Source organism: Chelonoidis abingdonii, chromosome 13, assembly GCF_003597395.2.
Source record: "Chelonoidis abingdonii isolate Lonesome George chromosome 13, CheloAbing_2.0, whole genome shotgun sequence".
Lineage (NCBI taxonomy): Eukaryota > Metazoa > Chordata > Testudines > Testudinidae > Chelonoidis > Chelonoidis abingdonii.
In genome coordinates this window covers 23,792,536-23,817,252 of record NC_133781.1, presented here as the reverse complement: position 1 = coordinate 23,817,252, position 24,717 = coordinate 23,792,536, and the positions used below count along the sequence as shown (strand labels likewise).

Here is a 24,717-nt window from a genome sequence, read left to right as displayed (position 1 = left end):
CTTCCGCGGTATTTATCTTCACAATAGCTGTGTGAGGAAAGAAAGTACTATTATCTCCAGTTTCTAGATGGGGAAGTGAGGCACAAAACAACCAAGTCCCCAATCCACAAAGGTATTTAGGTTCCAAGCTTCCACTGAAATCTAAGTGACTTGCCTGAGGCCTTGCAGGAAATGGAACCTAGTTCTCCCAAGCCCCAGGCTGGTATCCTAACCCCAGACCATCCTTTCTCCTGTGTTACAGAGTGACTTTTAAATTTCAGATTAAAAATAGTTTAATTTTAGTGCAATGACTATATTTTCATTGCTCTAGTGAATTAATAGTTTACTAGTGTGTAGACATGTAAAATGTAGCAATAAATTCAATGGTAATTTATTGTACATATCAATGTATTTGTCTTAGGTAACATAAGTATAATGATGTGGTTGCTTTCGGGGATGGGCCTGAATGAACGTAGGTAGCCTTGAATTCTGAATGGGCTTTTTGCAGTCAGGACCTGGGTGTGGTGACTGCTTTCCTTCTGCTCCACCAATGCTAGCTTGTGTGCCATATCTACATTTTGAGGTATCGATAAAGTTTTCCTTGATTTAAAACAACAACAACAAAAAAACCCTAAACGTGTGCCCCGCCCCCCTGCCTGGCTCATTGCCCGGATGTGGCTCGCTTCCGGGTGTGAGGCCAGCCCGGGCGGCTGTTGCCAGCAGCGGGTCCGCACAGCCCGGGCAGGGAGTGGGATGGATCCGGAGGGCGAGGCGCTGCTGCAGGAGGCTCGGGAGAGCGTGGAGGCGGCGCGGAGCTACCGACGGGAGCTGCAGCAGAGGCTGCGGGGGCTGCAGCAGGCGCGCAAGCAGGTGGGGCACTGGGAGCGCAGCCCGGGGCCTGGGGGTTGGGGTGAGAGCTGAGGGCGCTGGGGCAGGGCATGGGGTCAAGGGGAGCTGGGCACAGAGCTGTGCCGGTGAGTGCAGGGGCCTGGTGCTGGCGGGGGCGGGGCTGTGCTGGGGCAGAGGAAATAGAGGGAAGGGATTGGGGTACACTGAGTGGGGGGCAGGGTAGGGACACACCTAGTCCATGGGCTGGAACACACCCCTCACTTTTCTGGGACAGATTCAGATGATGTGGCCTCTACGCTTCAGTTTAAAACAAGTCTCTGGCACTTTGGCGGGAGGCGGGAAATCTTCTGAACATGATCTGAGCAAAACTGATGCAGGTAGACTGAGCAGCTCTAGATGAGAACTGCCCCTGTTTTGCCAGCTCCCAGAAGTAAAAATTAATTAATCTGCCCCCCGCCCCTCCCCCCGATCATGAGATTGTCTTAAAAATAATGAGAGGTTAAAATTTTGGAGTTTTTATCAACCTTCTGGTTTGGGGGCTTTTAGAGTTCATGTTTTAAAGTTTTTCTTCTGCAACCTTGAAAGATAGAAATCTACTTTTAAGGAAAAAAATCAAAGTGAAGATTCTCATATAATCGCTTGACTTCATACCCATGCATTCAGACTCAGGTACCCATTATCTGGTTTAACTCTTCAGTGTAGGCATACCCTGAATGTCTTTGCTTTTTGTAGACCTGAGAACACTCTTGGTGTTAGTTCATCTTGTGGAGTGATCTTTCAAATCATACAGAATTTTTCTCTTGTGATCAAGTGTCAGAGGGGTAGCAGTGTTAGTCTGTATCCACAAAGACAATGCAGAGTCTGGTGGCACTTTAAAGACTAACAGATTTATTTGGGCATAAGCTTTCATGGGTAAAAAACCCACTTCTTCAGATGCATGGAGTGAAAATTACAGATGCAGGCATAAATATGATGTGCTGGAGAGGTTTTAGCTGGGGGCTGTATGTGATGGCCAGTGGTGTTCTGCTATTTCCCTTGTTGGGTCTATCCTGTAGTAGGTGACTTCTGAGTACCTGTCTTGCTCTGTCAATCTGTTTCCTCACTTCCCCACGTGGGTACTGTAGATTTAAGTAAAAGTTGAGTGAGACGGGTACCCAGAAGTCACCTAGTGCAGGACAGGCCCAACAAGGGAAATAGCAGAACACCGCTGGCCATCACATACAGCCTCCAGCTAAAACCTCTCCAGCACGTCATCAACGATCTACAACCTATCCTGGAAAATGATCCCTCACTCTCACAGACCTTGGGAGGCAGACCAGTCCTCGTTTACAGACAGCCCCCAACCTGAAGCAAATATTCACCAGCAACTATACACCATGACACAGAAACACTAACCCAGGGACCAATCCCTGTAACAAACCCTGTTGCCTACTCTGTCCGCATATATACTCTAGTGACACCATCAGAGAATCCAGCCACATCAGTCACACCATCAGGGGCTCATTCACCTGCACATCTACTAAGGTGATATATGCCATCATGCCAGCAATGCCCCTCTGCCATGTATATTGGCCAAACTGGACAGTCTCTACGTAAAAGAATAAATGGAGACAAATCAGACCTCAGGAATGGTAACATACAAAAGCCGGTAGGAGAACACTTCAGTTTCCCTGGACACAAAAAATAGCCATACTTGAACAAAAAAACTTCAAAAACAGGCTTCCAAGAGAAACTGCTGAGCTACAATTCATTTGCAGATTTAACACGATTAATTTGGGCTTGAATAGGGACTGGGAGTGGCTGGTTCACTACAAAAGCAATTTTCCCTCTCTTGGAATTGACCCCTCCTCATCAATTATTGGGAGTGGACTACATCCACCCTGATCGAACTGGCCCTGTCAGCACTGGTTCTCCACTTGTGAGGTAACTCCCTTCTCTTCATGTGTCAGTATAATAATTCTGGCACCTGTAATTTTCACTCCATGCGTCTGAAGAAGTGGGGTTTTTTACCTAGGAAAACTTATGCCCAAATAAATCTGTTAGTCTTTAAGGTGCCACCAGACTCCTCATTTCTGTTGTGATCAGGTAATTTCCTTGAAACTAATCCCATCACCACAGAACTCTGTTGTAAATCTATGTGGGTTAGTGCCCTGATGTTATGACCAAGTGAAAGATTAATGTTCATTAATCACAGTGGTTTTCAAAGTTGTTGTTATTGCAAACTGCTCAAGGTAATGAGCCTCATAGACGCCTCTAGTCCAGAGGTCCTCAAACTTTGGAGTGTCCCCCCGCCCCACAGGAGGGGTGGAGGACTGTTTGGGGGAGTGCGCTGAGGCCTGGGCCAACCCCCATGGGGGGCAGGGAGGGAATGCCACCCAGCTCTGCTTCTGACCTTGGCTGCTGGCCCTGCAGCTGGGGCTCCACTCCTGGCCCGGGGCCCCAACTCCTGGACACACACCTGCCCCCAGCTGTGGCCTTGGCCCCCTTACCCCTGTTCGCATCCTGTCCCCACTCCTGGCCCTGGCTTGGAAGGAGGGGGGACAGATGGGGTAAAGGAGGTGTGACCCTGAAAAGTTTGGGGACTGCTGCTCTCATCCAAACTTTGCAATCCCTGCTGCAGTGGTAGTGCTGCTTATTAACATAACATATAATGGAACAAATGACAGTAAACTTGATTTAGCACGGTGAGTATAACTGCTCTGTTACTTTGGTGGATGTGACTGCTTAGTTACCTTCACCTTTATTTGTGCTGTTTGTTTCCTCTCCCTGAGTACAGGACTTTGCATTCGTTAGTACTGAATCTTGTTCCTGCGACTTTAGTTGATCTCTTTGCTGTATGGTTCTGTGCTTGTATGCATTTGTTTCTGTTCCCCTGGATTCACTTTCCGCTGTGGGCTCAGTCATCTGCTGAGTTGTTCGCAGTTGAGTTTATGCTAACGAGAGATCTGACAAAGGAGGACATATCAACTATGCAGGATGCACATGGGGACAAGAGCCTTTGGAAATCTCAAGACTCCTAGACTGGGCTACAGCTAGCAGGACCACTTAGCACTGCAGCATCAACCTCCATTTTAGGACCATTTTACTACAGTACTCAAGTCCATTCTCGAGCCTCTGTGTGTGTTTTTACTTTCAGTATTTTCGTCCTCTCTGCTCTTTGCACATCCCTAGCTCTAGCATTGAGATTCTGATACTGATTGAGTTTGTATACACATCTAAAACAGTAATGGGTTTGGGGGAACAGCCATTCTCTTCTGTCATCCTCCACCCCTGCCTCGCATATACACCGCCAAACACTTCCTTTTTTTCTTAAATCGTAAAATAACAAGTGAGGGGAAGCCAAGCTGTGTGGCAGCTGCAGAGGCTCATGAAGATTGCTTGAAGAGGAAATTTACTTTACCTAACCCAAGAGCTTCCTGTGTTAGTTGTCAGTACTTCTAAAGATCTAGAAATGACATCTAGGGCTTGGCTTGTATTACAGCATTTCCTTATGTGTGTAAATCATAAAATCACTTCATAGTGGAGTGTTTAATTCTAAGTTTTAGCGTGTGATTAATTTTTCACGTATTCAAATATTTCCTTCCTAAAAAAAAAAAAAAATCCTATGCAATGGGTTCTTAATCGACTTTGTAGTAAACTTTTTGTAACAACAACTTTTTCTAATAAAGATTCTTACGATATCCATAGAATCAAAATGGATAAGGTGGCATAGTCACTGTTCACCCTGACTCGTAATAAAAGAAGAAGGGAAACATTCAATGAAACTCAAAGGTGATCCATTTCCAGCTGATTTAAAAACAAAACAAAAGTCCCCTTCACACATTGTGTAGTTGGCCCATGGAACTCGTTGCACCAAGATTGAGGCAAAAAATGTAGTAAGATTCAAACAAATGATTGGTCACCTATATGGATAACAAGACTATTCAGAGTTGTAATAGTAAATACAAAAAAAGAAAGTTTTGGAAGGGATTCAGACCCTCACACTTCTGGGGTTAAGCCTCTAAATATAGGCAGAAAGAAGAGATACTGAATGCAGGATTTCTTACTCTTCTGGAGCACCGGCCGTGACAGGATACTTGTCTGATCTGATTTGAGATGATGTGATAGTCTTCTTGTAACTTAGAAATTGCCTGTTAAAGTTAAATTAGTGACTCAAACACACAGATGGACAGACCGAGTAAACACTGAAACTGTTCTCTTGCCACTCTGTGGAGCTGACTTGTAGGTTTCTTCAAATACTGGCTGGTCATATTTGTGATAGGCCTAATCCAAACCGCAATGAAGTCAGTGAAGTCCTTCTGCTAACTGCAATGGGCTTTGGATAAGGCCTCTGCATGCTGAAATATTCAAGTACAATGTGGTGAGCCAACAGTGAAGATCTTTGACATGTTAAAATACACACAGTTATATCTCTGTTCTAATGTTGTGTGCTGCAGTGCCATTCTCACGACTAACGTGAATCCAGAGTGTGGGAAGGACCGGCTGCACAAGGAGTGGATATTTCGTTGTTTTAGTGCTCTGGATGGATGGGAAATACCACACTGCTGCTTAATGTGTTAACGACATGACAGGTCCTATGCAATTGCCTAAGACACTTTCTCTCTCTAGCTTTCAATACAACCATTGATATTAAGGCTCTGTAACTCTGTTCTAAAACTTCTTGTGTAGCTGAGCTGCTCTCCCTTTTTAATGCACCCACTCAAGACTTGCAGCTTTAAGGAGCAGCCCGTAGGTTACAGTAGTGTCTATTGATGTTCTTGTTGAGGATGAACACAAATTCTGCTGAGAGGAGAAATTTCCCGGACTTGAGAATAAATAAGCTGCTAATGTATTTACTCTCCTCAGGAGACTTACATAGTTTATAGATACTGGAAAGGAAATCTGTTGAGTAAAGTAGAAGAAGGGTTGTCCAGTGGTTAGGGCACTAGCCAAGGACTTCTGAGATGTGAGTTCAAGTCCTTGCTCTACTACAAGCTTTCTCTGTTATGTCAGGCAAGTCACTTACCCTTTTGTTGCCTCATCTGTACAATGGGGATAATGGTACTGTCTTACCTCACAAGGGTGTTGTGAGAATAAATACCTCAAGATAGAGGTGCTCAAATACTACAGTAATGAGGGCCACAGTTTTATCGTCTAGAAGTCCCAGAATAAATTGATTTACTTAATATGTTCTGGCTTGGTTTGAATGGGTTACATTTTCAATATGTCTCATTTGCGTTGAGCTATTTTGGCCATGGCTACCTCGTAGATGGCCAAAGGCATCCTGTTGTCCACATGATTTGTGACCCTATTACTGTAGGCTCATCACTCTTAGTTTGTGTATGGGGGGAGATAATTGTCCTAAAGGATACTCTCTTCCAGTTTCAAGTGGCTTTCCTCATTGTTCTTAATCCTTCTCTAAAAGATTACAAGTTTTGCTTTGCTTTCATTTCTTGTCTTTCTGCTTGGGTAGCCTCACTGCCTTTTCTCTCCCCTGCTTTGTACCCTTAATCAAATGAGTATCCTACAATGACACCATCCTAGTAGGTTTGTTAATTGTCTGAGAGCCTTTGTAAAAGTTGACCTAGCATAGAGCTTTCCACCAGCAAATGCAGGCAATGTGATACGCAATGATAAAGGAATATTTCTTTTCAGCTGCTCACCCTGAATCCTTCTCTTTTCTGTTGTCTTGAGTCAGATCAGAGAGAGTGCAGCTCTGACAAGGGATGTACTTGAGCAGCATTTTAATGATTTAAAAGGGACCCTGTGGAAGCTGCTGGATGAGCGACTAGTGTTATTGCTGCAGGAAGTGGATGCCATAGAACAAGAGAGCATCAAGCCATTGGATGAATGCCAGAAACTAATAGAACATGGAGTCAGTACAGCTGATGACCTGCTCCAGGAAGGTAGGGGGCTGTTTAAAATATGCATTCCTATAAGTCTTCCCTTAAAGGTTAGTGTAGATCAGTGGCGAGCAAACTATGGCCAGTGGGCCACATCCAGCCTGTCAGACCTTTTAATCTGGCCCTCAGCTCCCGTCGGGGAGCAGGGTTGGGGGGTTGCCCAGCTCTGCATGGCTCCCAGGAAGTAGCCGGCATGACCCCCACTCCGGCTCCTACATAGTATGCAGAGTTGTGGCCAGGTGGCTCTCCGTGATACCCTGTCCGTAGGGGGCACTCCCATTGGCCATAGTTCACGGCCAATGGGAGCTGCAGAGGTGGCGTCTGTGGACGGGGCAGCGCGCAGAGCCGCCTGGCCGTGCCTCCGCATAGGAGCCAGAGCGGGGCACGTGCTTCCGGGAGCTGCTTGCGGTAAGCGTTGCCCAGAGCATGCACTCCTGAACATCCCCCTCCCCTGCGTGCCCCAATCCCTTGCCACAGCCCTGATCCCACCCTCCATACCCCTCGATCCTAGCCTGGAGCCCCCTCTTGTACCCCAAACTCCTCATCCCCAGCCCCACCCAGAGCCCACACCCCCAGCCAGAGCCTTCACCCCCTCCCCTGTTTCCCAACTGCCTGCCCCATCCCTGATCACTCTTCTGCCCTCCAAACCCATTGGTCCCAGTCCAGAGCCCCCTCCCACACCCCTACCCCCAATTTCGTGAGCATTCATCTCTCACCATACAATTTCCATACCCCAATGTGGCCCTCAGGCCAAAAAGTTTGCCCACCCCTGGTGTAGATCGTAGTGCATGTTATGAACAGCATGTTTTGGCTGAAATGGGTCTATACTAAACCAACACTAGTAAAGGTTTAAAGATCTCTGCAGAATTGGGGGTGGAGTGGGTGGAAACATATCAATGCTTGCTTATGAGGATCCGTATTTTAGCATTTTGGTATATAACCCTAGGATTATAGTATAAATGGGTTGAAGTATGGAACGTTACGGGGGAGAGTATCTAATTTCAGAGGTATATATTCCCACATAGTTAACTTCCAGACCACCAAAGTAGAAGCAATGGATTGTGTTTGGCCTCTTTAAAATAAAATGTATCTCAGATGCCCTCATAAATAACAAAAGATCTCTATTGTTTTTGGTACTGTTAAGCTGGCAGTTTATTTTAAACCTAAGCGGAACTTCAGTGGTGCATAGATCTTATGCTAGTCCAGGGATTGGCAACCTTTGGCCTGCGGCCCTCCAGTGTAAGCGCCCTGGCAGGCCAGGCTGGTTTGTATACCTGCCACGTTCGCAGGTTCAGCCGAGCGCGGCTCCCACTGGCCGCGGTTCGCAGTCCCAGGCCAATGGGGGCTGTGGGAAGGGCGGCCAGCATATCCCTCAGCCTGCACCGCTTCCCTCCACCCCCATTGCCCTGGAGCAGCGAACTGCAGCCAGTGGGAGCTGTGATTGGCCGAACCTGCGGATGCAGTGGGTAAACAAACGGGTCCGGCCCGCCAGGGGCTTTCCCTGGCGAGCCGCATGCCAAAGGTTGCCGATCCTTGTGCTAGCCCTTTGCACAGGGGGTAAATTTCACCCTATGTGATCTAATTGCTTTTGCTGTAGGAGAAAATAATTTTGGATTTGAGTTTATGCTATATTGGAAAATGAGTTTCTGCCAAAATAGAGTGAATGTTTGTTCCAGCATTTGGGACTAGAGGGAAATTATTTTGAGTCTGTGGAGTAAAAACATAGTGTACAAAAGTTCAAGGATTATACTGTACTGCCTGTCATTGACCTTTCCCTCCCTCACATCCCATTTATATCTGCAAGGAAAGTCCTGCTTTTCTCCAGGAGATTTGCAGTTGGGACAGAAAACAATAGAAGTGTCCCATTAAGGGTGAACTATTCCATATCATTACCAAATAAATAGCTAGTCACAAAGGAATGTCGCTATTGACTGTGTCCCTGCACTGGAGAACCTATTCTGTGGCCTGCTTCAGCCATGACTGGGCTGGTTGTTTCCTTGCACTGTTCTTGTCTGTCTCAACTTTAAGTTTCTTCCATGGTGCTCTCTGGTTTGTGAACTGCAACGCGTCGTACAGTCTGCTGCTTGCACTCGGATGTGAGTTTTGTGCTTAAGGAAGTTGCTGGCTTGGCTGTCTGAATGAAGTCCTGTATCCACCAAAGCAATTTGTCACTTTCCAAATAGTTTTGCCTGCTCCTGTGAAGCTGGCATTAACACCATCTCCATTTGACCACAGGAGGTGACATAACTTGTATAAGTCTGATAAGACCTTATATCAGAGCTCCCGGATCCCTGGCGACTAGTCTACTTCTAATCCAGTGGGCCACAGCTCCTATGTGGACAGTGGCAGTAAAAGTTTTGCTATACAGTGGCTCTATTCTAGAGGGGCCACCTCTGAGCAAGAAGGGAGTTCAGTCTTCATCCACATTCAGTCTTTTGCTGCCAAATATAGTGTGCGTTTTTCTTTTTTCTTAAATGTTGGCAACTGTCCACTTGGAACTGGACTGAGCTCCCACAGATCACTGTACGCTCATCAGATGATAAACTTGGGAAGAGTCCAAGCTGGATTTAAGCAGAAGTCACTGTAGATCTTCCTGTAACTTCAGGGGTTTCCACGTAAATGTAGGGCATCAAAGCTGATGTGTTTGGAAAGCTTTCTATCTATCTATCCCTCCCTTACACTGCACAGACTATCATAGAATGTTACGTTTAAAAAAAGATTACATTAATGATGATGAGCAGGGCCTGATTCTGCACACTGTTGAAACTGTTATAATTTCTTTGCCAGTTTTAGCTTTTTCAGGTTCTAATCAATAAAGATGCTCCGTATTTTCTCTGATGATGTTTCCCTCTTAAAGTAGTTGGGCTGTCAAGTGCTGGAGCCAGAGGATAAGGAACCATGATTTCTGGCATCTGGTCCCAGCTCTGTTCCTGTCTGGTACCTCAGTCAAATCACCTAACTCTCTTATGGATGTTCCTACAAAGCTCTTTAAGATTGTCATCAAAGGATGCTATATAGGCATATACTATTAACTAACAGAATTTCAGCACTGATATGTTCTAGCTAAGTGTCTTGCAGGAGCATTGAAAACACTGAAATTTTTTTTTAACTGTTTGTTCACTTCAGCACTGGTTATTCTTTGATATGAAGGCTGTTTTTCTTGGGACATTTTTCTTACCAGGAACATTTTTTTTACTCTCTCATTCCAGGAGAGTGTGTCATCCATGAGGTCATGGGAGAGCAGAATGAAAAACTGTGCAACTTTACAAAAAAGGCTTTGCACATTCAGCTGGATAGGTAAGAGACATCAGTCTGGTGGAGGGATTTGAGAATGCAGTAAGGATCATTATTAACATGCCACTGCATAGGATTTTTTTTTGGTTTTGTTATGTTCCCTTTTAAGGCAATGGACATTAGGTACTCTTATTTCAAATTTATTTCAGGCTTTGCTGTCCCACTTACATATAGATTCTGAAGGGGTTGGCCTTGATAATTCAAGTAGTGTTGAGTCCTCAGATGGTCTTTCTTGAAATATGGATTGTCTGTTTGGAATAGTTTTTGTCAATCCCAACGAAAGAGAAAAGATTACTGAGACACAGATGACATCATTAGGCCTAAAATATTAGCTATTTCCTCCGTCTTTTAAGTCTGAAGTCTGGAATTCCTTTAATGTTCTAATTTTTAAAACCAGTCCCTTGAAATATAGAGTTAAAAAAAAAAATAATCAACCCCACATGTGTTGTCTTTTAAGTGTCTGGCTGGAATAGAATTGTATACAAGCTGTTCCCTTACATGTCAGCAATTTTTCTTTCCTTAGCTTGCCAGAAGTGCCCGCCTTGGTTGATGTGCCTTGTTTATCTGCCCAGCTGGATGACTGTCTTCTTACTATAGTGAAAAATCAAATCTTCAGCCATGGGACTGTAGCATCTCGGCCGCCTGTACAGATAGAAGAACTTACTGAGAAGCCTGGTGGTATCCTAGTCCGGTGGTGTAAGGTGAGTAAAATCTCTTGAATGAATGTCACTCAGGTTCTCTTTTAGACCCTGTTTCAGAAAAAAGAAGTATTCTTTCTCAAACTGAATGTGACTTTCGCACTGTATTTCTTCTGCCATCAAGGGAATCCTCTCCTTCTGACTTGGGATTTAAGATACACTGGAAGAAATTGTATGTTATGGTTTGATCCAGGTGCACATTATGGTAGATTTTGAGGCACAAGTGTGTGTGGATGAAGACTTTCATGTGAGAATCCAGCCCTTAGACCACTCAGTCTGGCACTGGGCTACCTGTTTGCTGCTTGATAGTACCTGCTATCTCCTAGCATCTGCCAGTTAATGCAACAGGTCTGTCTACAACCAGAGCTAGCTGAAAAAACTGCCCACTCCTCCTCTCTTCTTGGGCCAAACTGTTGGAAATGAAAGAGGCAGGAGGTTACCTCACTCAGCCCTCCCCTTTCCCCAAAACCAAAAACCAGCTTATAACACTTCCCACTGAACAGATGAGTGGTACAGAAATATTAATTCTGTGACACCATCATCTAGATAGCAATTGCTGAAATAGGTCTTAGTGGCATGTATTTGTCAGAAGCACAGATTGACCTAGAAATAAACATCTTGTAGAATCCATGCTTGGTGGTGATATATATTACAGTAGGTAATTGCAGGTAGGGCCCCATTGTGCAAGGTGCTGTACAAACAATGGAAAACTCCCATTGATTTCAGTGGGGCCAGGATTTCACTCATAGAGATAAACAGGCCCCCCTACCCCATTAAACTTCTGCGCCCTTAAATATTTGGTACTCTGGTAGGTACAGTGGGTGAATAAAGAACCTCAGATTTTGTATCAGACGCTTGGCTAATTGCTTTCTTCAGTATTCAGAAGGCATTCCTTTATAATTCATTAAATCAAAGGTACGGTTGGTAGGACCATACTATGTAAATTGCTGCTGATAGCTCTATCTTCCTTGCCATTCCTCCCAGAAGTATGAAAGAATGTTGTGTTTCGGATGTTGTTTTAACAAAGACCAGCCATTGGTCACCTTACCTTGCAAAGGACAAATGTTGCTAACTTGCACTGCTACTGGTTTACACTGTAGTTCAAAGAAATCCAGGGAAGAAATGGTCATGATCCCTTGTTAATGGAATAAATGTCTGTTTAGGTGGATGATGACTTTATACCACAAGACTACAGGCTTCAGTATCGCAAGAGTACTACCAATCACTTTGAAGATGTGTATGTTGGCTCAGAGATGGAATTCATAGTACTACATATCGACCCCAATGTCGATTACCAGTTCAGAGTCTGTGCCCGGGGTGACGGACGGCAGGAATGGAGTCCATGGAGTATTCCTCAAACTGGCTGTTCTACATTAGTTCCTCATGGTATAAACTTTTGTTGTTAGTCTTCTGAAGCTTATAGTGTGTGTGTGAAAAACCCATAATGTGCTGTAGATTTTGTGGAGCTGTTTGCTGTCTGAAGACAATGGAGTTTGCTGCCTTGCAATGTATGGAATTAAATGTGTATCTAAATAATACAAGGTAATTAGCTACGTACCCTTCTACAGTTGGATTCTTTGCTTAGTTTTAACTGCAACTAGTTCTGTAGCACACGTGGTAGCTATCAACTTGGGCTGGAGCAGCACCTGCACTTTGGAAATGCCGGTGTGAGATTCATGTTTCATGAAGAATTTTAAATTCACGTCTGTCATTGTGTCAGAGCCTGTTTGCAGGGGTTTTCTACCTACTTCCCTTTTGTATTGATTGTAATGAGAAATGGAGCATTCACGCTTGTTCTGGCTTTCCTCAAGGATTTTTGGTTTCTGTAATAGCCTGGAGTTTTGCTTTCCTTGAGGGTGGAACTTTAGGCTTCCATTGAGAAATGAGGTCCTATCTCATTATGATGTTATTTAGACAGGTAGCAGAGGGGTTAGTAAGATTCGCTGACTGATGCAACTGAAGATCTTTCCTATTTGTTTCCTCATTATTATAGGAAATCTACAGCTAATAAGTTTGTAAATGTCTATAAGGCTAGTTCTTAAACTGGCTGGAAATGAGGGAAATGCCAGTTTATCTCTAGTCCCAGTTAATTTTATGAGGAAACTGTGTAATATTCATTTTTGTCACTTCTTTGTAGGTAATCATAGCCAAGAGTCAAATGCAGGTTAATCTTTTTGGCAACAATCATGATATTACAAAAAATGCCTCATTTCTCTCTCACTCCTTTTGCACATCAATGAGAGGTTAGACCCAGAGCTTTGGTAACATGACTCTAACTTGCAGATGAAGTAAAAAGACTGGATGCAGCCAACTGAAACTCCTTCCCCATGTGATAGCCAGTGAAGTAATTCATGTTTTTGTGTTTGTTTGAAGAATGGACAGCAGGTTTGGAGGGTTACAGCCTGAGCAGTCGAAGAAACATAGCACTTCGAAATGATTCTCAGTCATGTGGTGTACTCTACTCCAAAGCTCCTACTTACTTCTGTGGGCAGACATTAACGTTCAGGCAAGTACTTGCTGTGTTGCCATTGCATGAGGTACTTACGCAAACGGAATTTCCTGTTTTGTCTCATTTTGCTACCACTGTGTTGTACAGAGAACTCAAGCCTCACTGTGCCTCTAAGTTGTAAACTCCCAAATCACTGTCTTAGTGGTGTGTGCATAATACACAGTCCCATTTGTGTGTGAAGCCCAAACCTTCTTCTCTTTGCTTCCACCTCCTAGTTCTTCAGGAGAAAGTCCAAGACCCTCTTGTAGGATCCATCCTAACCTAGAACAAGAGCTGAAGTGCTCTATTCCTTCCTCCATGAGGTCCCCAAATTAGCCTAGACTGAGTGGACCTGTGGGGGGTTTAGAGCTTTTTTGGTGCTTCTCAGCAACTGCTGTGACCTGATCTAAAGCCCACTGGTATTCTTCCATCGACTCCAGTGGGCTTTGGATTAGGTCCCCAAACAGTAGCCTCTTTCCTAGGTTGTTATTCTAGGACTGTTGGAGCGTTGTTTTCATGTGACAGTGTAAGAGTGACTGACTGGCAGTGGAGTAAGTTCTCAAAAAGATACCACCTCCAGCATCATTATAGCTCTGGTCAGATGACTGTTGGTTGCCATCTGTAGAAACTCCTGAGGAGAAAAGGTAGCATGGGGAATTTACTTTCAGACTTAAGAACTTAATTTGGCACAACAGTGAGATTAGAAACCGTGGCAGCTTTTGTGCATTGATCCCTTCCCTTGAAATGATGCTGTTTGGCTGGGGAAGAGGAGAGTCCCTGTGGAAATGTCTCATCTGCCAGGCAGTGTCAGTTGTGATTGTAGATCTAAGAGACTTAGCCATAGCTTTTCTCCACCTTTCTCTTATTACACAGACTGACAGTTTTTGTGTAATAGGCTTGACAGTCCTGCTGCAAATTCCACTGGTAGTTTAGGGGGTGTGATTATGGTGTTTATCAAGGTAGCTTTCTAGATGATGTTACATTAATCCTAACCCTGAAACTTGGATTCTGTTGGCTTTGGATGGTCATAAGACAAGGGCATATTCAACTGTCCATTGTCTGCCATGGATGCAAAGAGCTCCACAGCTTCCATCTCAAATAAAACACTAGGCTTAATATTGCTTGGCATAGAAGCATCTGTGCTATTAAATGCAGAGCGTTGAGGCTTTCCCTGGTTCCATTTCACACCAGTGACTCTCTTACCTTTTCATATTGGTAACAGAGATGAAAATTCTTTCGATGTGCAGTTTTTTTGTAGTGTGGATTTTGCTCATTCTCTCTGAGGAAAGATCATGTTTCTGTATCACAGAGCACTAGCCCACATGTGTCTGCAAAAGATGTGATGGAACATGTGTTTTTTAAAGAGAATCTCGAAAGTTAGAAAATAGGTTGTGTTACTTTCCCCTATACCCACAAGAGCTTCCCATTTCAAAGCATATATTCAATTCTGCTAGTTCACTAGCTGCAATGCTTGGCATTTGGCTTTATCCATCTGTTTCAACGGTACATTCACAGAGGGATAACCAGGCTCCTGGATAGAAACGGGCAAGACTCATGTTACAGATAATCTTCTTGTCATATATTCAGGAGGCATAATAGCCCCTCCAGTGAATAGAAAGCTGTAATAAACCCAACATTTCGTATGTCCCCTTCTCATAACTAGATCTCTTTGATCAGAGTGTCACCAACCAAGACATTTAGATGAGGCTATAATTGAAGGTATGATGTAATTGGGTTGGGCCAACATTATTCCCAGTTCTCTGCTGCCCCCATGGAGCTGTGCGTGGAAGGGATGGTAGAGAGTCTCCAGGGTGACCACCCCCTGCTTTTTAGACTGCAGTTGTTTGTAATGCTTGTCCTTGCAGTAGGAAGACAAGATTAGTCCAGCTGCACTAGCAATTCAAGACAATATAGCCGGGTAAATGAGGCTGTCTGACAGGGGCGACACAGTGTGCCCTAGTGACTCTGGCACGCTTAGCCTAATCGATCTACAGCTAATTCATAAATAAGTGCATATGATGGATGGTGGCTTGTGCATCTCTCTGTTTTGAGATTAATGGAAACTGTGGGGTGTTCGATTTCATTAACTATAAAAACCTATGGTTGATCTTGTATATCTGTCTACTCCCTGCAGTTACAAAGAGAGGACATCTTGTGGGCTGCATGCTGCCTTCCAACAAAGTGATGATATAGAATTTAAAACATGGTCTGTTAAATAGTTTTTCTACTCCCTATTCTTGATACACTTAACAACTCCAGGTCACAAGTTCTCCAAAACTGCAGAGAAAAATAGTCATCCTAAATATGGATTCTAGATCAAATGGTTTTCATTAGTAAAATGAATAGCAGTTTATCCCTGAACACCACTGAGACATTCATAGCAAAATCTTTCTAAAAGTTCCCTTATATACGACTCCTCCTGTCTAGGGCTGTGCTTCCTGGGATGGTCTGCTGCTGGAATTGACAAAAATATTAAGCTGAGAAATGGTGTCCTGCACCAAACCCATGGGCTTGTTAACAATTTAAGCTTACCCCCTTCTTGGGGTGCCCAGCCTGCCACCATGCGCATGGTCTTTATACTGTGTGTGTTGGCACATTATGTTTGTAAGGACTTCCACACTGTTGCCCTTGAGTCCAGTTGTTCTGTCCTGCTGTTTGTGTAATCGCTCTGTCTTCCCTCTGCTGCTAGTACAGCTTGTTTCTGTGATCTGCTCAGTCATATACACCAATGTGCATGAAGTGATAGTTCAAAGCCATGGATCACTTACTTGAAAATGGTTTTTAAATTTACAGATAAGCTAGTGCACTTGGTCAGCTTTGTGTTATGGAAACATACATATTTCCAGACAAAAAATCAAAGAGATGCTGCATTAACTGGAGAGGCATAGAATTGGTGTTCTCTAATGTATGAAGACATTAACGATATCTGAACATTTCTAAGTTAATATTTATAAAACTGCAGTAATGACTAGACCTAATGAACACTATAAATATCGCAGATGAGAATTGTAAACCTTATCTAAGCTTCTTTTGTACAAACAGTTCTCATTGTGGATCAATTCAAAATGCAAAACTTCAAGACACTTGGATTTTTGTTTGTTTTTTTAGCTGAAAGCTGTTATAAAGCAATCTCAGTGACTGTTTCTAGAGAACTGAAAAATCTGATAGAATATGAGAATACACCATGGTTCCAATCTGGATTTCTCCTGTACATCTTGAAGGAAGGAACTAATAATTTGCCAGACTACTCTCAAATCGTAAAATGTAATAAAAAAGGGCTTTATTAATTTCCAGTTCTTGAAGTGGCTGTTGCATCTTTGTGAAGTTGGACAGATCACAGAAACGTAGGAGCTCGACAGGTTATCAAGACGAGCTTCTTACGCTGAGGCAAGATCAAGTATACCTAGATCATCCCTGTCAGATGTTTGTCCAACCAGTGATGGGGATTCCATGACCTCTCTTCAAAGCCTATTCCAGTGCTTAACTACTCTTACAGTTAAAGCTTTTCCTAATATTTAACCTAAATCTCCCTTACTGCAGACTAATCCCATTACTTCTTGTCCTACCTTCAGTGGACATGGACAGCACAGCACAGCCTGTAACATGTTTGAAGACTTATCCGTTCCCCCCTGCCCTCCTTCAGTCTTTTGAGACCGAATATGCCCAGTGTTTTTTCCCTTTCCTTATAGATCAGGTTTTCTAAAGCTTTTATCACTGTTATTGCTCTTCTCTGGACTCCCTCTAGTTTGTTCACATCATAAAGTGTGGTGTCCAGAACTGGACACAGGACTCCAACTGAGGCCTCACTAGTGCCAAGTAGAGCAGGACATTTACTACATAACGCTCCATTAACCCAGAATATTAGCTTTATTTATTTATTTGGTTGCAACTGCATCACATTGACTGTTATTCAGTCTGTGATCCACTGTAGCCCCTAGATCCTTTGCAGCAGTATTGCTGCATAGCTCAGTGGCTTTCAACCTGTGGCCCAAGAACCCTTGGGGGTCCACAAACTATGCCTAAGATTTCCAAGGGGGTCCACACCTCCATACAAAATCTTTTTAGTGGTCTGCAAGTGGAAAAAAGATTGAAAACCTCTGTTTTGTAGTTGTGCATTTGATTTTTCTTAAGTGTAGTATTTTGGGCTGGTGTTTCATCTTGTTGAATTCAGATCAATTCTCCAATTGCTCTAGGTTCCTTTGAATTCTAATCCTTCTAATTCTAATTGTATCCCCTTCCAGATTAGTGTCATCTGCAGATGTTATACACATATTGTCCATTCCATTATCCAAGTCATTCATGAAAATATTGAATAGTACTCGACCCATCTACACAATACATCCTTCACGTTAGATAGTGAACCATTGATAACTACTTTGTGCCCCAACCTTATTGTAATTTCATCTATGCTACATTTTTCTGGTTTGCTTATGAGAATGTCAAGTGGGACTGTGATAAAAGCCTCACTAAAGTCAAGATATATTACATCTGCGTCTTCTCCACCATCCTCTAAAAAATTAACCCATCAAAGAAGGAAATTAGGTTGGTTTGGCATGATTTTATCTTGACAAATCCATGCTAGCTATTTCTTATTACGTTATCATACTGATGCTTACAAATAGATTGTTGAATAATTTGGTGCAGTATCTTTCCAGGCTGACAGGTCTGTAATTCTCTAGGTCTTCTTTGTTCCCTTTTTAAAGATAGCTACTATGTTTGCCCTTCTTCAATCCTCTGAGACTTCAGCCCCCTGCCATGAGTTCTCAAAGATGATTGCTTCAGCTAGTTCCTTAAGTACCCTAGGATGAATTTCATCAGGCTCTGACAACTTTAATACATCTAACTTATCTAAATATTCTTTAACCTGCTCTTTCCCTATTTTGGCTTGTATTCCTTCCCCCTTAACAATATTAATTGTGTTAAGTGTCTGGTCACCATTAAATGTTTTAATGAAGACTGAAGGAAAATAAGCATTGAACACCTCTGCTGCCTTGATGCTATAAATTATTAGCTGTATCAGCTCCAGTGAAAACCAATCCCCCCCAAAACAGGGCAGGTTATGTTTTCAAGAGTGCTCAAGGGATTTAGGAGTGACTTTGCCACTTAATAGTCTGTTTCTTTGAAGGTCAACATAATGTAGTAGTCTAAATCACTTGGGCTTTTTTGAAAACTTTACCCAGCATCTTTAGGGGAACAACAAAGAGTAAGAGGTAAATGTATGATTCACAGGACAGAAGAAAACAGATCCATTTATAGAAGTATCTTTAAACATGCAGCTTATATGGTCTCTCCCCCCTTTATAGGCCTGATTATTGGCCTTTGGCTGGGATGTGGGCATTAGGTTTCAGTGGTTCATCTATACACACACATCTGTTTGGTTGATCATTGGGAAAGTCTCACTGTCAGTTCTTTATCAAAATTATAAACTCATCTTGGCAGAAGCCAGGTTTGCAAATTACTTTTCCTGTTACTTGTTTTAAGATTCTGCCCCCACCTTCCCCACCAAAGGCATGGTTTCTCTGTCCAAAGAAAGTTAGCAGGATGAGTTCAGGTCCCATAATTGTTAAGGGAGCCTGCTACTCTTTATAATAAAAGCTAGAGAAACGGCCTCCAACCATCAGTACGTTCTCACCCTGAGGGATTAATCCATGACCCAATACAGGGCTTCATATTAATAGGGCTGTATGGCTGGTTAGTTCCTTAGTGACAGTCACTTTAACTTCTAATAAAGATTAGAACAAAAAGGGGTAACTATGCACATGGTAGAAGTACAGTAAGCTCAGAAATTCTGTAGTGGCAGCTAGCTGCCTCTGAGCATTTAGTTGCCCAGATCATGGGTTTATTTTCAATACCCTAATAATTGACATTTGCAAATATCAGATACAATTCTGTTCACATTAACAAATTGCCATTCTAGCCTCTCTGCAATGACTTACCCTTTTACAGTGGGCTAGCACCACTGATCCTACTTTTCCTTTCAAATAGATAAATGGCAATGCCTTAAGACTGTACAGTGTTAATCTGATAGAAATTGGACCTTGTTCTTCTGCACAATTCATCCTCCTTTTGTCATGGATATCATCTACATTAAACCCACTTTCAACCCCTCTATTAGTAACTTAAATCAGAGTTATGTTCTGTGTCCCTTTTAAGGAGATTTTGCTCCACATGGGGCTTCTGTACCTGCCAGAAGTGGAGCATTTTGCCTTAAAAATGTGATGTTGACCGTTTGATAGACAATGACTAAATTTGTGATTCTGCCTGTTGAAAATGGCAAGCCACAGGCTACACCACTGGGGGGAACATTTAACAAAAAACAAAAAGAAAATTTGAAGATTATGAGAAAAGATATAGTTGTAACCTCTATGCCAGCTGAGCATCTACTACAAGCTGAAGAGAAGTATATGGTGAAGCTGGTCTTAAGGACCTACATGATCAATTACTCAGCAGAGCTGGTCTCAAAGTTTGTGTGAAATTGTGGTGGACACCTTGCGACCATTGTAAAGAGGTTCTTTATGATAAGGTAGTGCTGATTCGGTATGAAGCGTGCTGCAGTTTTCACTGAGTTTTGTTCATTCAAAACTTTCTTCTTCATAGAATCGAAACAGTTGGCCAGCCAGACAAACGAGACAGTATAGGAGTCTGTGTGGAACAGCAGAACGGCTATGACTCACTGCAGCGAGATAAAGCAGTATGCATTAGTACAAATGGTGAGCTCATTAATATTGCACTGTTGAATATAATCTACTTGTTTATGAAGATCTTGGCCATGTCTCATGTACATTGTGTGCTTTACAACATATTTATCTCTAACTGCTGGATCTTTTGCTGAAGTGTTGTTAGCTTCCAGCAACCTGAGCAGTTCAGTTCTGTTATTTGCAGTGAACCACAGGGAAGTGTACTATATCTTTTAACATTCACAAGTTCGCTTAATACTGTGTATGCTTTAGTAATTTGCATGTGGTGTTCTAAGACTTCAAAAAAATCAACTCAGTTCCTGAGACTAGTGTCCATTTAGGAAAACCTGCTTGGTGCTGGGCTTTCCTCTTACTGACTGCTACTATTGAAGCCTGCCCTGTGAAGCCCACATAGCCATTGATGGAGGATAGATCCATCAATGGCTATGTGTCAAGATGGCTAAGGATGCAACCCCATGTTCTGGGTGTCCCTAAACCACTGACTACAGGAACCTAGGACTGGCTGACAGTTGAGATGGATGGAACACTTGATAAATAGTCTTGTTCTGTCATTCCTTCTGATGCATCTAGCACTGGCCACTCTCAAGACAAGATAGTGGTCTGCCTGTATAGAGCATTGGTCTGAAGTAGTATGGTCATTCTTACTTTCTTAAAAAAAATAAAAGTACAACTGATTTTTACTTAAGGTTACATTGATAAAAGAGAACAATACAACTGGTAAGCTTCCATTTTATTAATCAGTTACCCAAAACTTTGCCAAGCACCACTCAAACACCTAAAGAGTCCCTGCCCTCAGGCACTTAACAATGAAAGAATTTGTGGTACTGACAACTTTCCTACCTTGATAGTGCAGTCAGTCCATGATAACCAAAAACAATCTTTAGTAATTAATCCTTGTCTATGTTTAATGCTTGTCTGTCTCTCTGTATTTAACTTAAATAGAATATTTAAGAGCTATTGAGAACCCTAGTTTCTATTTTATTGCTGAAAAGTCACAGTTAATAGTTTGGGGTAGGAGGGCAAGTGAAAACATTTAAGTTGATTGTTTCCTGATCTGTATGTATAAAGAATGTAACAGTGGCGCTCTAATGCACTTACGTTTCAGCTAGTATATTTGCTTATTATGCCACTGCAAAGTGTCACAGGTACTGGTGAAAATGTTTTGTCAATACTACCTATTTTGTTTTTGGGAAGAGCTAAGACTGGCACAGAATTAGTATTGCTGTTACAAAGTTCCATTATGATTTTACATATCAGTTTTCTTTGGGTTTGAGTAGTGAGCAAATTACATGATGATATGCATTGTTGGGAGGGGGGAGTGTATTGGTGCTTCATCAGTGGTGCAGCCAACTTCTGCCCCTGACCATTATGCACTGCAAAAAAAATGTTTAAATATCTTGACTGTTTCAGGGGCAGTATTTGTAAATGGCAAAGAGATGACAAACCAATTGCCTGCTGTTACGTGTGGATCAACTGTGACATTTGACATGGAAGTTGTGCATTTAGGTCCCAGTAACAACGAGGGAGGAAACACCAAACTCAGAGTAACCATCAGTTCAAACAACAGGGAAGTAGTTTTTGATTGGGTACTTGATCACTCGTGTGGTTCTTTATATTTTGGATGTTCATTCTCCTACCCAGGCTGGAAGGTGTTAGTGTTCTAGCCTGGCTAGTTGTTTGCTGTAAATTTTAAAAATCGAATTCATTTTTCCAGCTTTTGGTATCTAACTGGGGTTTAACAAAACTTGTCTTTACATCACTTGAAGGTCACTATGGTGTACTTAAATCCATTTCAAAATAATGGAAAACATGATTTATTACTCTATAAAAAGCTAAACAGGCAATTAATTTCATACAGCCTTAGAATAAAAACTGGAAAAACCTCAGGGTACCTGTATTGATTGGAATGAACTTTGCTTACTGCTGCTGTTCTGTGAAACAACCCTGTAACACTTTTGGCTTAGGGTTAATGGTCCAAAGTTCTCTCTATCTCACCTCCAATAAGAGCAAACTATCTTAGTAAATTTCAGATAAACTGTTACAGAATGCTGCAACTTGAACTTTAAAAAGGCAGAACTGTTGTGGTTCTGCATAATATATATTCTTCTGGGTGTGGTACGGTTTGTCATCATTCCCCAAAAATAAGAGTGTCTGAGCCTTAAGTATGTTGAAATATGTAGTCAGGCTGTTAAGTGTCTAATTTCTTTACCAATGTGCCTTATCTTCAAATACTGAACAGTAGTTTGTGTCTTCTAGAATAAGTTTGATAAACCACATGGACCATGCTTAGGACCCCACACCTCATAGCACCATGAACTATGGAACTTAAGTCAAACCATAAAGTAAAGAATGGTAACTTATTTTCTTGCTCTATTATAATAATGTGTAGTAGTTTAGGAATTTACTATGAATTTGAACAGGGTAGTTATAAATGACTGGGTAACAGTATTAACCTAGTCCTGTTTCTCATCCAGACTGTTAGTGTTACTTAGTTTACAAGAGCATGTTAACAAAAAAGTGTTCAGAGCCCTAACATACAATAAGTATATAAAAAACCTTTGCTTTACCTCAAAGGCAAATATTGTGTATATAAAGCAATTGTGGCAGTTTTTTTAAATACAGGTGGTGGTATTTTATAAAGCTTTTTGTTAACAGATCATACAATTGTAAGATCTTGCCCTATTCCTTTCATTTAAATATACCCACGGCTGTGGTAGCTACGGATGCCCCTTATACCAGTCACAAAAAGTTATCCCATTTAGACTATGAACTTTTCCTGTCTTCACCCTAAAGGATATAGGGGAAGCAAGTTGATTTTAAGGCTGGCAACAATTAGGGGCATGGAAAAACTCAAGAGGGGAGGGATTATTCACATTAGAGAACATGTTCAAAGTGGGGGGAAGCCAAAGTAGGAACTTTTATTCCCCTTCTTGTTCCACAAGAAATATTAAAATGTAAGTGAAAAGTAGAAATTTCAAGCAGATACCAAAAATTTCTTCAGCCACCACAGAACTAGATTAAGATTTACTGTGAAAAGATGGTGATAATTAAGAATTAGCTACAGGTAATACCACCAGCCTAGATTTTGGGATCCTCAAACTTTGTCATATAAACTGTTCATTGGGGATTAGGAGGAAACTTTCTCTGGGAACAGGATAAGTGCAGGATTTCTTCCTTTGAAGCAGCTGATAGGACATTTAGTGTACTGGATTAGATGAGCCACTGATCTGATACAACTTTTTTTTTTTTTTTTTTTAAACAATACAGTTCATCTAACCTAGGAAAGTGCTTTTTAAGACTATTCAGTGTAGTATCCCTAGTTACAGCAGAACAGAGGGCATAACCTGCCAATAGTCAAGTTAGCACTGAAGCTGGTAGCAGGACATAGGTCTGGTCATATGCCCATACCTTATCCACTGGATATTTCTGATCCCTTTCCCTGTGAGTCCAGATGTTAGGTACAGGGTGTGTATGATTAACCTCCATAAAAGTATTTTAAGCAAAGAGAGCCAGATTGCGATCTTCAAGGAAAAAGGGGTATTCACTTTGAGACAAATATACGCCTCCCTCTTCTTGTGAAAGGGCTGGTAAGAATAGGTAACTATCAAAATATAAAATGGAGATAAATTATGTAGGGCTTTGTTCACACAGTTCAGTATACTCCTACCTGAGATAGTTCTGTCAGCTTGTTCACAGTACATACTACAAACCAGCTTAAAAAAATTAATTTGTAGTAAGGACTGGTACATTTGTACAAGATTTGAGAAATGTCCAGCATGGTAAACTAGCCCTTGCACTACTGCAGACCATCACTCTGTCTAGCTTTTAGGGAGGGTATAATTGAGGTCAAATCAGTCTTACCTGAAATCATGAAGTTTAAGCAGGTAAGTTATTTACATTAAAACCCATCTTTTGCCATTATCCAACGTCAGTTTCCAGCTGTTTGTAAGGACAGATTTATTGTAGATGATCACCAAGACTAGCCACATGAACTACTAAATAGGTAATCTTCAAACACCAAAGTACTCACCTGTACTGTTAATCCTTTTAAAGAACCTTATTACTGTAGCAGTAGCTTCTCCAAAACAATTAAAGGTTTCAGCAGATGGAAGGCTTGTCACTTGCAACTGCTTCAAAACACGTTCCACATCTAAATACTAGTCATGCAAAAAGCTTGTTGTAAATACAAAACTGCTTATGAAACTTTGAAAGTATGTTCTCTTAAGCCATAATGCTCACTTACCTCAATGACAGATGTTTGTCTTGTGAAATTATTTTTTAAGAATAAAAGTTGATCCCTGAATTCTGTGCATGTCTATTAATTGTTAGCACCTCTTATACTGCTCTCCTTACCCCTCTCTCCGGAATAAACTTCAGCATCTGTTCAAACTAGGTATAGATGAGCCCTATACTAGTAAGTCCATAGATCAGCTGACCAGCATAACGGGGTCTGTCCTACTGAAGTGTAAACACTGTTGGTGATTCTTCCCTCTAACCTCAGAAGTGCTACTGTTGGGAAGAAAACAAGCATAATTTCTCCCTTTAAGCCACAGCTAGTTCATTTGCCACATGACCAAAGATGGTATCATACCTGAAACTTGCCTTGCTCATTATTTAGGTCTGCAAACCTTGCCACAACCGGCATAATCATTGTTCATGTACATTGCTAACGTACCTATGCCTTAATTTCCTCTCACTGCAACTCCTTTCTGTGGCCTCCTACTCAGTTTAGCCTATGCTGGTGCCTCCTTTCATAAAATGAGCACCCTCACACAACTCCACTGGCTCCCTCTTAAGTTTCAAGATCCATTTCTAAACTGCATATTTAA

At 42.1% G+C, this 24,717-nt stretch overlaps 1 protein-coding gene across 1 annotated transcript; it reads left to right on the top strand.

The window, feature by feature from the left end:
- The first annotated feature begins 648 nt into the window (after nucleotides 1-648).
- Nucleotides 649-24,191, top strand: CRLF3 (cytokine receptor like factor 3). Its single transcript, XM_032805699.2, has 8 exons — nucleotides 649-849; nucleotides 6,506-6,713; nucleotides 9,920-10,007; nucleotides 10,528-10,705; nucleotides 11,866-12,088; nucleotides 13,076-13,208; nucleotides 19,788-19,900; nucleotides 21,299-24,191. Exons 1-8 carry the CDS (start codon nucleotides 652-654, stop codon nucleotides 21,550-21,552), a joined length of 1,395 nt encoding a protein of 464 aa, XP_032661590.2. The 5' UTR covers nucleotides 649-651; the 3' UTR covers nucleotides 21,553-24,191.
- Nucleotides 24,192-24,717: the final 526 nt, after the last annotated feature.

What these genes read in the sequence shown, in the direction of transcription:
- CRLF3 (XM_032805699.2), top strand. Translation starts at nt 652, where the DNA reads ATGTGGCTCGCTTCCGGGTGTGAGGCCAGCCCGGGCGGCTGTTGCCAG. An exon ending in TCCTAGTCCGGTGGTGTAAG is followed by an intron (nt 10,706 to 11,865) that starts GTGAGTAAAATC and finishes ATGTCTGTTTAG; the next exon opens with GTGGATGATGACTTTATACC. An exon ending in GGGCAGACATTAACGTTCAG is followed by an intron (nt 13,209 to 19,787) that starts GCAAGTACTTGC and finishes TCTTCTTCATAG; the next exon opens with AATCGAAACAGTTGGCCAGC.